The sequence below is a fragment of the Triticum aestivum genome, chromosome 2D, assembly GCF_018294505.1.
Source record: "Triticum aestivum cultivar Chinese Spring chromosome 2D, IWGSC CS RefSeq v2.1, whole genome shotgun sequence".
Taxonomy (NCBI): domain Eukaryota; kingdom Viridiplantae; phylum Streptophyta; class Magnoliopsida; order Poales; family Poaceae; genus Triticum; species Triticum aestivum.
The window spans coordinates 645,735,484-645,747,780 of NC_057799.1; the positions used below are offsets into that span (position 1 = coordinate 645,735,484).

General features: G+C 44.0%; 1 protein-coding gene across 2 annotated transcripts; it reads right to left on the minus strand.

Annotated features, from left to right (window-relative positions):
• Positions 1-1,674: 1,674 nt before the first annotated feature.
• LOC123055331 (60S ribosomal protein L28-1) lies at positions 1,675-4,855 on the minus strand. Of its 2 annotated transcripts, none has more exons than XM_044479328.1 (6): positions 4,400-4,855; positions 4,067-4,197; positions 3,359-3,455; positions 3,045-3,211; positions 2,353-2,410; positions 1,675-1,971 (listed from the first exon to the last, which is right to left on the minus strand). In XM_044479328.1, exons 2-5 carry the CDS (start codon positions 4,100-4,102, stop codon positions 2,399-2,401), a joined length of 312 nt encoding a protein of 103 aa, XP_044335263.1. In that variant the 5' UTR covers positions 4,103-4,197; positions 4,400-4,855; the 3' UTR covers positions 1,675-1,971; positions 2,353-2,398. The 2 variants fall into 2 exon arrangements, with proteins under 2 accessions (XP_044335263.1, XP_044335262.1); XM_044479327.1 differs by having other exon boundaries at positions 3,301-3,455; positions 4,400-4,851.
• Positions 4,856-12,297: the final 7,442 nt, after the last annotated feature.

Sequence of the window (12,297 nt, forward strand, 5' to 3'; positions counted from 1 at the left end):
TAATGGTTGTTCTATTTATATGAGAGATATGTTTTATGGTCATGCTCCGATGGTCAATGGTTTATTCTTAATGAATCTCGAACGTGATGTTACACATATTCATAGTGTGAATACCAAAAGATGTAAAGTTGATAACGATAGTCCCACATACTTGTGGCACTGTCGCCTTGGTCACATTGGTGTCAAGCGCATGAAGAAGCTCCATGCTGATGGACTTTTAGAGTCTCTCGATTATGAATCATTTGACACATGCGAACCATGCCTCATGGGCAAAATGACCAAGACTCCGTTCTCCGGAACAATGGAGCGAGCAACCAACTTATTGGAAATCATACATACTTATGTTTGCAGTCCAATGAGCGTTGAGGCTCGTGGAGGATATCGTTATGTTCTCACTCTCACTGATGACTTGAGTAGATATAGGTATGTCTACTTAATGAAACACAAGTCTGAAACCTTTGAAAAGTTCAAGGAATTTCAGAGTGAGGTTGAAAATCAACGTGACAGAAAAATTAAGTTTTTGCGATCAGATCGTGGAGGAGAATACTTGAGTCATGAATTTGGCACACACTTAAGAAAATGTGGAATAGTTTCACAACTCACGCCGCCTGGAACACCTCAGCGTAATGGTGTGTCCGAACGTCGTAATTGCACTCTATTGGATATGGTGCGATCTATGATGTCTCTTACCGATTTACCGCTGTCATTTTGGGGCTATGCTTTAGAGACTGCCGCATTCACTTTAAATAGGGCTCCGTCGAAATCCGTTGAGAAGACACCGTATGAATTATGGTTTGGGAAGAAACCTAAGCTGTCGTTTCTAAAAATTTGGGGATGCGATGCTTATGTCAAGAAACTTCAACCTGAAAAGCTCGAACCCAAGTCGGAAAATGCGTCTTCATAGGATACCCTAAAGAAACTATTGGGTATACCTTCTACCTCAGATCCGAAGGCAAGATCTTTGTTGCCAAGAATGGATCCTTTCTAGAGAAAGAGTTTCTCTCGAAAGAAGTAAGTGGGAGGAAAGTAGAACTTGATGAAGTATTACCTCTTGAACCGGAAAGTGGTGTAACTCAAGAAAATGTTCCTGAGGTGCCTGCACCGACTAGAGAGGAAGTTAATGATGATGATCATGAAACTTCAAATCAAGTTGCTACTGAACTTCGTAGGTCCACAAGGACACGCATTACAAGAAATATGTCAACTTGTGACCCTCACTATTGGCCGCTGAAAGGTCATAGTTTTTCATTTGCGACCTTTTTTTGACCAAAAACAGAAGGTCAAAAGCTGGCGGTCGTAAACTGAAATTAACGACCTTCTTTCTAAGGTCGTTGGTTCTTTGACCAAATTTTTGGTCACTAGCAACCTCCCCAAGCCACGTAGGATCCAGCGTGGCAAGCTGACATGGATAAGATTCAGCCCGGTCCAATTCGGTGTTCTACATGGGCCTAGCCCAACAATTCGGCCTTTTTGTATTTTTTTTCTATCAATTTTTGATCAGCTTCATGTGCCAAGCCCAACATTTATTTCATTTATCCTTTTTGTTCTAGCTTCTTAGAAATGCACGAAGTGATTTGTTTGGGCCATAGCCTTTCTAGAGCCCAAATATTGTTTGGTCCAGTAGAATATTTGGTCTTTTTAATTCACAGATTCCAATTTATACACATTTAAAAATCAAAGAATCAGTAATTCTCTTATTATATGATCAAATCCAGAACTCATATGATCAACATTCACAAAAACATACAAGACTGCACGTCCGCAGTAACATAGCTTGAACAAGCCTAATTACAGTTTATATCCAAGAAGTGTACGTGCAATCCAAAACATGGTGGCAAATATCAACCGAAACTATGGTTCACACCCTTGCTTGGCTCTTTGCTGTCAAAGTATATAGTCGTCCTTGGACCTTGGGAGCTACCACCAACAGCACGGTTGTCCTGGTTGTACTTCTGTGGTCAAAGTCCTCACCTGGAAAGGATTATACAACTCAGTTATATATTCACGACTCACAACTCATGACATGACATGACACTAAGAGAGAACATCATGGAGACTCAACCAGATCCTAATATAAAGGCTATTCAGACCATAGCTAATTTATTCCAGTATTTTTGGACATGTGTGTTGCTGCTGTTTTCTGGAAACATGGAGTACAAGTATTTTTGGAAACATGGAAGAACATGATTTATTATCCTGGAGACTAGACAAGAGTTGTTCTGACCATTGTTACTCGAGTGAAGAGGATGACTAAAATCGCTCAATGGTTGAGAATACACCAACAACTTCAAACTCTCCTAACGAAAGATTCGAGTGCTGGAAACCTAGAAGAAGGACAGATTATAGAGTTACCTGAGTGGAGTAAGGGACTATTTACAACATAGGAGTTTCAAAGGAATCAGTCCATTTCCTGCAGGAACATAAATTAAAGTTAGTGTTCAAAACTTAGCACTAGAAGACCAGTCTCAAACTTTTCAAACTTTGCATAATTAAGGGAACAGCCCCAGCAAGCATCAGACTTTTCTGAAGTTATGTACAACCTGCAGAACAAAGTGACTTCTCAAAATAACAAGTTGTAATGACTGAGGGAAAACATTGTTGAACTGCAATTAGAGAATGGTCTCCAAGATGTATTAAACATACACCTGTGAGTACTGGACAACTGATATAGAGATGAGCTACACATTTACTGGTCACTTCAGAAGATGGCATGACAAGAGGTTGATTACACTATAAATATATTTCCATGGTTGAAACAAATAGCTCGTCAACAAACTGGGAAGCATAATAACTGCATATGCGTCTATCATTTCGTAACCAGAGAATACATCCTTGAACTTAGGATGACCTGACAAGATGCATTCAGTCAAGACAAGGCAGTGCAACAACGGTGCATCATTAGTGCCACAAGTCCACCACAAAATCAAGCATGCCATGACACAACTCTGAACTCAAGGAGGAAGCAGAGACAAGCCGTGATTTACAGTTGTAGCTTAGAAACCAAGCATAAGGGCAATTCAAGTACAAAACTCTGGAGTTAATACCTGATTCTTGACAGATTTCGCCATCTTGCGGAACTCCTTGTGCATCAGAGTCTTGTGCTGGAGCTTGGCAGGGGTGTTCTGCTTCTTGGTCTTGGTCGTGGACAGGACAACAGCCTTGTCCTCTCCCGCTGATGGCTGGACCGCCACGGTCTTGCTGTTCGCCAAGCCTGAAACCACATCAGCCCCACAGCAAGTTAGCTCCTTGCAGAGACACTTGCAAACAAAAGGGTTAAAAACACTGCAAAGAGCTACGGACTCGAGAACTTGTAGGAGTGGACATTGTAGAGGTTGTTGGGCTCCTTGCTGAACCGCACCTTGGCATTGCTGTTGCCGAACTGTTTTATCAAGAAGCAGTTGTTCTTCACGAGCTCCCAGACCAGAGACCCTGGAACGGTAGTCATTTCCCTTGGCCTACATCACCAAAACAACAACCAAAAGTCAGATCCTACAGCTAGCAACAAGCAACATGACGCACTAATCCTACAGAATCAAGGAAACATTTGACTGTTTGAGCAAAATTGTATGATGATTGCAAGTAGAAACAAGTACAGAGCATCACCAGGATCAAAATGTAGCAATAATGGCCAACAATAATGTACTACTAGAGTACGAGCTCTTACACGTGATGCGAAGCAATCAATGCTCCAAGTGGGCGTAAAAGATATAGTAACTTGAATTGGACGTCTACATTGGCGATCTATTTTCACTACCGGTACTGTAACTCGGATTAAACTAAGGACCACTACTACATTGTTCTAGCTTGTGCTGATAGTAGACCATCAACACTTCAGTTCTACTCTGACAGAAGCACTTCTTTTCATAAATTACTAATTAGTGGTACTACTTCGGTTCTGCCATTAGAAACAGAGGAATCAAGTTCTTGATGGATGCGTCAAAGATTGCAGATGGTAACAGGGAATTGAACGAGATGGACTAGCTAACCAAGTAGGGTAGCAAATGGGTGTCGGCCGATGCAAAAAATTGGATACAACTAGTAGTCATCGAATAAATGCAGGTGGTACCTTGTTGCTTGGCATTCTCGGCGTCCTCGGCGTCATGAATGGTGTTTAATTGGAGACGGTCGGGAGCGTGACCTTGGCGTGCTTCTCCTCCTGCTCCTCCTCCTCCTCCTCCTTGTCTTTCCTCTCCCCACCTACACAAGCAATGGTCTCATCTCAGCCCACAGTTTGAAGCACAAGCACACGGAAGGAACATTCAACACTTCAACTCGGCGGCTTGGGTGTCAAATCAACATGGATTCCGAAACGAAATGGAATCAACAAGAAGGGGTCAGAGGTCGTGGCTGTGCGAGGCAAATCGATGACAAAACGACTCAGCTGCGGGAGGAGACAGACCTGATCTGGCCGACGGGGACCGCTGCGTGTTGTCGCCATCGTGGATCCAGCCGCCGTCGCGCCCGCACGGGCTGGATCCGGCCGCGGCGTCGTGGTCGGAGCGGAGAAGATGGCGAGGTCGGGGCGGAGCCAAAGGGGCCACAGACGGAGGCTGGCCGCGTCGGGGACGCCATGCGATGCTCTGCGATCGCGGTTGCGTGTTTCCTCCGGTTGGATCGCGAACGGGAGGAAGGGGGTGGAAGGTGGACGAGCGCGGCGGCCCCGCGGTGGAAGGCGGTGAGCGAGGCCTCCGGGACGGGGTGGGTCGGCGGGCAGAGGAAGAGCGGCGTGGGGTCTGCTCCTCCGGGTGGTGGCGCGTGGGCGTGGGTGGCGGGATCGGCTTGAGGTAGGTGGCAGCGGCGGCGAAGAGTGGATCTGAATCGGGGGAGAGGGGTCTGACGGGACACGGGAGGAGTGGAGTTAGGGTTTGGGCTGCGGGTGGGTGGATGGATGCGTGCCATGTCATCAATCCATGGCACAAACATCTCCACCAATGACAATTAAGCTTATGCAAATGTGTTTTTTCTTTTTGTTTCACCTATGTAAAGAACCTATCAAATATTAGTTAAAAATTGGACCGCAACAATTTTAAAAAATATTAGGCCATATTTAATGCATAATTAACCAAATGGTTGGGTGTCAAAAGCTTTTATCCACCTCTTGTGGAAAAGACAAATTTCTACCGATTCAGTTGGAAGCGGGTCAAATTTGAACTGCAGCTGCCTCATAGTTTGCTATTTATTTTTCCCAAAAATCTATTTTAGGTACAAAAGTATCTATTTAATCAGAGAAACACAAAAAGTTTTCCAAGATTCAACCACTAGCTAGGAATGATCATGCCCGCCGCTTTGACCGCATTTTGAAACGGGCATAAAAAATTCAAAAAAAATCAAAAAAAATTGGAAAACCTTCGCATTGTGTCATTATATGTGACCAAGTTACCATGAAAAATAATAAACTTGTAATACAGTAATTACTTAAAAAGGTGTTCTCAGAAACGAGCTATCGTGTGTGGAGATCAATGGCTTTCAAGCCAAATGATCAATCTTATGGCCACACTCATGGCATAGTTTGTTCAAATGATCTCATATTGTGCACAAGGATGCATCTTGGAATTCTAGACAATGTTTACTAAGGAAGTTTTCATTTTCTTTGGACGAAAAATTCATTTTCTATTTTCCGAATGCCCAGAATGAGTTTTTTTGTGAAAGACCTACCATATATTTGTTGCAACATTGCACCAAATCATTTTTATAAAATAATAGGCCATATTTAATGCACAATTGACCAAATGGTTGGGTGTCAAAATATTTGATCCACCTCTCGTGAAAAAGACAAATTTCCGTCGATTCAGTAGGAAGCGGGTAAAATTTGAACTGCGGCTGCCTCATAGTTTGCTCTTTATTTTTCCCAAAAATCATTTCTAGGTACATAGGTATCTATTTAATCGTAGAAACACAAAAAAAATTCCAAGATTCAACCACTAGCTAGGAACAGTCATTCCCGCCGTTTTGACCACATTTTGAAACGGGCATAAAAAATAAAAAAAAATCAAAAAATTGGAAAACCTTCGCATTGTGTCATCATATGTGACCAAGTTTTCAGGAAAAATAATAAACTTGTAATACGACAATTATTTAAAAAAAGTGTTCTCAGAAATGAGCTATCATGCGTGAAGATTCATGGCTTTCAAGCCAAGTGATCAATCTTATGGCCACGTTCATAGCATAGTTTGTTCAAATGACCTCATATTGTGCAGACGGGTGCATCTTGGAATTCCAAACAATGTTGCCTAAGGGAGTTTTCATTTTCTTTGCACGAAAAATTCATTTTCCATTTTTCGAGTGCCCGCAATGAGGTTTTTTTGTGAAGGAACTACCAAATAATTGTTGCAGAAACGGACTAAATTAATTTTATAAAATACTAGGCCATGTTTAATGCACAGTTGACAAAATGGTTGGGTGTAAAAAAGTTTTATCCACCTCTGGTGAAAAAGACAAATTTCCGCCGATTCAGTAGGAAGCGGGTCAAATTTGAACTGCAGCTGCCTTATAGTTTGCTCTTTATTTTTTTCAAAAATCATTTCTAGGTACATAAGTATCTATTTAAGCATAAATACATGGTTTGGTGGTGATACGTTGAGGTTTGGACGGTGGCCCAGGGCCCCAACTCCAAAGCGCGTAGACTCGCATGCCCGCTGCATGGTCACCGCGTGACCGTGGCGTTGCCATGCGTTCTGGGAAGCCTAGGCATGTCTAGTAGGTTTGGCACTCCCCAGGTAGATGCTTGGAAGAAAATAACAACAGAAGAATCTCACGAGGAGATCGAACAATGCTCAAACATGAATTAGCACCCAAGTGTTTGATTAGTGGTACGGAAAATGCACATGGCCAATGGGCCTGAGTTTTGGCTGAGGATGATCATCTACTAAGGAAACTATATTGGACAATTTGCAGCTCAAATGGAGGAGCCTAGGTGTCACTTGCTTTGCAACGTACCACACTGGATAGAAATATGAATGTTGAAGCCACACTCACATGTATTGTTAGATGGGGCTCAAATTTTGTGGAGAGCAATGATTTGGGAATATAGAAGATGTGGCAAAAATTCAGCTCATTAGGATATGCCTAGCTAGTACTTCCTTCACAATAGTTCGAGTTGAACAAAAACTTTGGAAATTTGCCGAGGTAGATTTATCAGGCAAATGGAGTTGAATATTGTCATGAGGCAATGATTTGGATAGTAAAGAATGCCCAATTTTTTGGGAATTTTGGGAATGACAGAAATATAGGTTGCTTCACAACCTAGGGCAAAAATTGACACATGGACATGACACATAGGCAAAACTGATGAGGTGGCGCCTTGTCATAGCAATAAGTACCAATGCATCCACGTTCACAACCTAATGACCATTTATATTGGTCGTAATCAGGTAGAAATAAGGTCATTGGCGCCTCTTGTCTGCGTTGTGACCATTTGGTGTAAGCAATTTCAGTGTTTTAGCCCTTCCAAGCGAAATGGCCGTGAATTTACGACCAATTCAGCTGGGGTCACTAAGAGAAGGTCATAAGTTGACATATTTCTTGTAGTGACGTTCCGCACCAGAGTGGTACGGCAACCCTGTCTTGAAAATCATGTTGTTAGACAACGGTGAACCTTCGAACTATGAAGAAGCGATGGCGGGCCCAGATTCCAACAAATGGCTTGAAGCCATGCAATCCGAGATAGGATCCATGTATGAAAACAAAGTATGGACTTTGACAGACTTGCCCGATGATCGGCGAGCGATAGAAAACAAATGGATCTTTAAGAAGAAGACGGACGCGGATGGTAATGTTACCATCTATAAAGATAGACTTGTCACTAAAGGTTATCGGCAAGTTCAAGGGGTTGACTACGATGAGACTTTCTCACCGGTAGCGAAGCTGAAGTCCGTCCGAATTATGTTAGCAATTGCCGCATACTATGATTATGAGATATGGCAAATGGACATCAAAACGGCATTCCTTAATGGTTTCCTTAAGGAAGAATTGTATATGATGCAGCTGGAAGGTTTTGTCGACCCTAAGAATGCTAACAAGGTATGCAAGCTCTAGCGATCCATTTATGGGCTGGTGCAAGCATCTCGGAGTTGGAATATTCGCTTTGATGAGATGATCAAAGCGTTTGGGTTTATACAGACTTATGGAGAAGCCTGCGTTTACAAGAAAGTGAGTGGGAGCTCTGTAGCATTTCTCATATTATATGTAGATGACATACTTTTGATGGGAAATGATATAGAGCTTTTGGACAGCATTAAGGCCTACTTGAATAAGAGTTTTTCAATGAAGGACCTTGGAGAAGCTGCTTATATATTAGGCATCAAGATCTATAGAGATAGATCAAGACGCCTCATAGGTCTTTCACAAAGCACATACCTTGATAAGATATTGAAGAAGTTCAATATGGATCAGTCCAAGAAGGGGTTCTTGCCTGTGTTGCAAGGTGTGAAATTGAGCTCAGCTCAATGTCCGACCATGGCAGAAGATATAGAAGAGATGAGTGTCATCCCCTATGCCTCAGCCATAGGGTCTATTATGTATGCCATGCTGTGTACCAGACCTGATGTAAACATTGCCGTAAGTTTGGTAGGTAGGTACCAAAGTAATCCCGGCAAGGAACACTGGACAGTGGTCAAGAATATCCTGAAGTACCTGAAAAGGACTAAGGACATGTTTCTCATTTATGGAGGTGACGAAGAGCTCGTCGTAAAGGGTTACGTCGACGCTAGCTTCGACACAGATCTGGATGACTCTAAGTCACAAATCGAATACATGTATATGTTGAATGGTGGAGCAGTAAGCTGGTGCAGCTGCAAGCAGAGCGTCGTGGCGGGATCTACATGTGAAGCGGAGTACATGGCAGCCTCGGAGGCAGCGCATGAAGCAATTTGGGTGAAGGAGTTCATCACCGACCTAGGAGTCATACCCAATGCGTCGGGGCCGATCAAACTCTTCTGTGACAACAGTGGAGCTATTGCACTTGCCAAGGAGCCCAGGTTTCACAAGAAGACCAGGCACATCAAGCGTCGCTTCAACTCCATTCGTTAAAATGTTCAAGATGGAGACATAGAAATTTGTAAAGTACATACGGACCTGAATGTAGCAGATCCGTTGACTAAACCTCTCCCTAGAGCAAAATATGATCAACACCAGAATTCCATGGGTGTTCGATTCATCACAATGTAACTAGATTATTGACTAGTGCAAGTGGGAGACTGTTGGAAATATGCCCTAGAGGCAATAATAAAAGGATTATTATTATATTTCCTTGTTCATGATAATTTTCTTTTATTCATGCTATAATTGTGTTATCTGGAAATCGTAATACATGTGTGAATACATAGACACCAACATGTCCCTAGTAAGCCTCTAGTTGACTAGCTCGTTGATCAACAGATAGTCATGGTTTCCTGACTATGGACATTGGATGTCATTGATAACGAGATCACATCATTAGGAGAATGATGTGATGGACAAGACCCAATCCTCAACATAGCACAAGATTGTATAGTTCATCTGCTAGAGTTTTTCCAATGTCAAGTATCTTTTCCTTAGACCATGAGATCGTGTAACTCCCGGATACCGTAGGAGTGCTTTGGGTGTACCAAACGTCACAACGTAACTAGGTGACTATAAAGGTATACTACGGGTATCTCCGAAAGTGTCTGTTGGGTTGACATGGATCAAGACTAGGATTTGTCACTCTGTATGACGGAGAGGTATCTCTGGGCCCACTCGGTAATGCATCATCATAATGAGCTCAAAGTGACCAAGTGTCTGGTCACGGGATCATGCATTACGGTACGAGCAAAGTGACTTGCCGGTAACAAGATTGAACGAGGTATTGGGATACCGACGATCGAATCTCGGGCAAGTAACGTACCGATTGACAAAGGGAATTGTATGCGGGGTTGCTTGAATCCTCGACATGGTGGTTCATCCGATGAGATCATCGAGGAGCATGTGGGAGCCAACATGGGTATCCAGATCCCGCCGTTGGTTATTGACCGGAGAGCCGTCTCGGTCATGTCTACATGTCTCCCGAACCCGTAGGGTCTACACACTTAAGGTTCGGTGACGCTAGGGTTGTAGAGATATGTATATGCAGTAATACGAAAGTTGTTCGGAGTCCCGGATGAGATCCCGGACGTCACGAGGAGTTCCGGAATGGTCCGGAGGTAAAGAATTGTATATAGGAAGTGCTATTTCGGCCATCGGGACAAGTTTCGGGGTCACCGGTATTGTACCGGGACCACCGAAAGGGTCCCGGGGGTCCACCGGGTGGGGCCACCTATCCCGGAGGGCCCCATGGGCTGAAGTGGGAGGGGAACCAGCTCCTAGTGGGCTGGTGCGCCCCCTTGGGCCTTCCCCCTGCGCCTAGGGTTGGGAACCCTAGGGTGGGGGGCGCCCCACTTGCGGTTGGGGGCACTCCACCCCCCTAGGCCGCCGCCCCCTTGGGAGATTGGATCTCCAGGGCTGGCGCCCCCCCTGGGGACCCTATATATAGAGGGGGAGGGAGGGCAGCCGCACCCATGCCCCTGGCGCCTCCCTCTCCCCTCCAACGCCTCCTCCTCCTCCGTAGAGAACGACGAAGCCCTGCTGCGGTGACTGCTGCATCCACCACCACGCCGTTGTGCTGCTGGATCTCCATCAACCTCTCCATTCCCCTTGCTGGATCAAGAAGGAGGAGACATCATGCTGACCGTACGTGTGTTGAACGCGGAGGTGCCGTCCGTTCGGCGCTAGGATCTCCGGTGATTTGGATCACGTCGAGTACAACTTCCTCATCCCCGTTCTTTGAACGCTTCCGCGCGTGATCTACAAAGGTATGTAGATGCAATCCGATCACTCATTGCTAGATGAACTCATAGATGGATTTTGGTGAAACCGTAGGAAAATTTTTGTTTTCTGCAACGTTCCCCAACATGTGCCCCCTCCGTCACACCCTACCGCCGCTCCATCATATAAAAACCGCGGGTCGACCGCCCCCACCCCCTTCTCCCCCCACCCAGCCGCCCCACCACGAAGCACAGAGCAGTTTGCTCATAGTCGCCCTCTCTCATCCCCTCTTATCCCCTCCACTCCCCCTCCGATCTTCTTCGTTTCTTGATGGAATTTGTGGATCGAGATGGCCCCGAAGAAAGAAAAGTAAGCTCTTTCAATCCCTCCAATAAGTTTTAATCAAACACCTTTCGATTCGTCGCATTATTCGATTGAAATCACTCCTATTTGATTTTTTTAATGCTAGGATTGATTTAGGTTGATTCTAGATGTTGTATTGTGTTAGATTTGAACTATATTGAAGAGTTGGTATGGTTGTGTTAAGATGAACCCTAGTTCATAATTGATTTGAATGGTTTTTTATATGATGGATGATGCATGTTCCTATGCTATGATGCAAGTATTGGATGTAGTGTATGATGAATATTGGAGATGAATATTTGATATATTTGTTATATGTAGTATATGAATCCTCAAGCTGAACCCTAGTTCATTTTTTAAGAAAAAAAAATGAGATTATGCATGTTGGATGTTGTTGGAGAAATATGTGTTATGATGCATTGAAACCATGGTGATTGCATCTTCATAAAAGTATTTTATTTAGTTCTTTTATATATGTATTGTATTTAGTTCATGTTCATAATAATCTTGATATATGATTATTCAAAGATTGAACTCATGGGTTCTGTTGGATGTGATTAATTTTTGTTATGCATCGATGTGTTTCTTAGTAAAGTTGAACTATAGTTCATGTTGAAAAATCTTTTGATGTGCTTATGCAATTCTTTTAGGAGGCCAGCTCTTGCGGACGACATCCGCACAAAGTACACAATGCTTGACCCTAGGTTCGACAAGCGTCACCGTGCCCGTTTCATTGAGAATGGAGTGGTAATTAGCATTTTAAACCAAATCTTTCAAATTGATGAAAACAAGTTGCTAACTATTATGTCCATGCTAATTATGCTTTGGTTATTGATTTTTGCAGATGCTGCCGCCACTGCGGATGAGGGCTCGCAAGACGACGGTTAACATGGAGTACGAAGATCGGTACGCACCGTTCTTCAGGAGAGCCCGACTATTGGGTTTCGTCCTGCAGTTCAAGCGTAAGCCGCCGATGCTCGTTCACTCAGCTCTCACGGCTTTGATCGACCGGTGGCGGCCAGAGATGCACAGCTTTCATCTTCCATGCAGGGAGATGACCATGACCCTTGAGGATTGGGCGATGATTACAGCACTACCGCTGGAGGGTCGTCCTCTCACAGGAACAGTGGAGAGGGCGAACTGGCCCGAGAGGGTTGTCAGCCTCATCGGCGACTG

Excerpts from the sequence above, each read along its gene's own strand:
- LOC123055331 (XM_044479327.1), bottom strand. The coding sequence starts at position 3,445 with ATGACTACCGTTCCAGGGTCTCTGGTCTGGGAGCTCGTGAAGAACAAC. Across the intron at positions 3,212-3,300 it reads CCACTCCTACAAGTTCTCGA|GCTTGGCGAACAGCAAGACC; the intron begins GTCCGTAGCTCT and ends ATGTGGTTTCAG.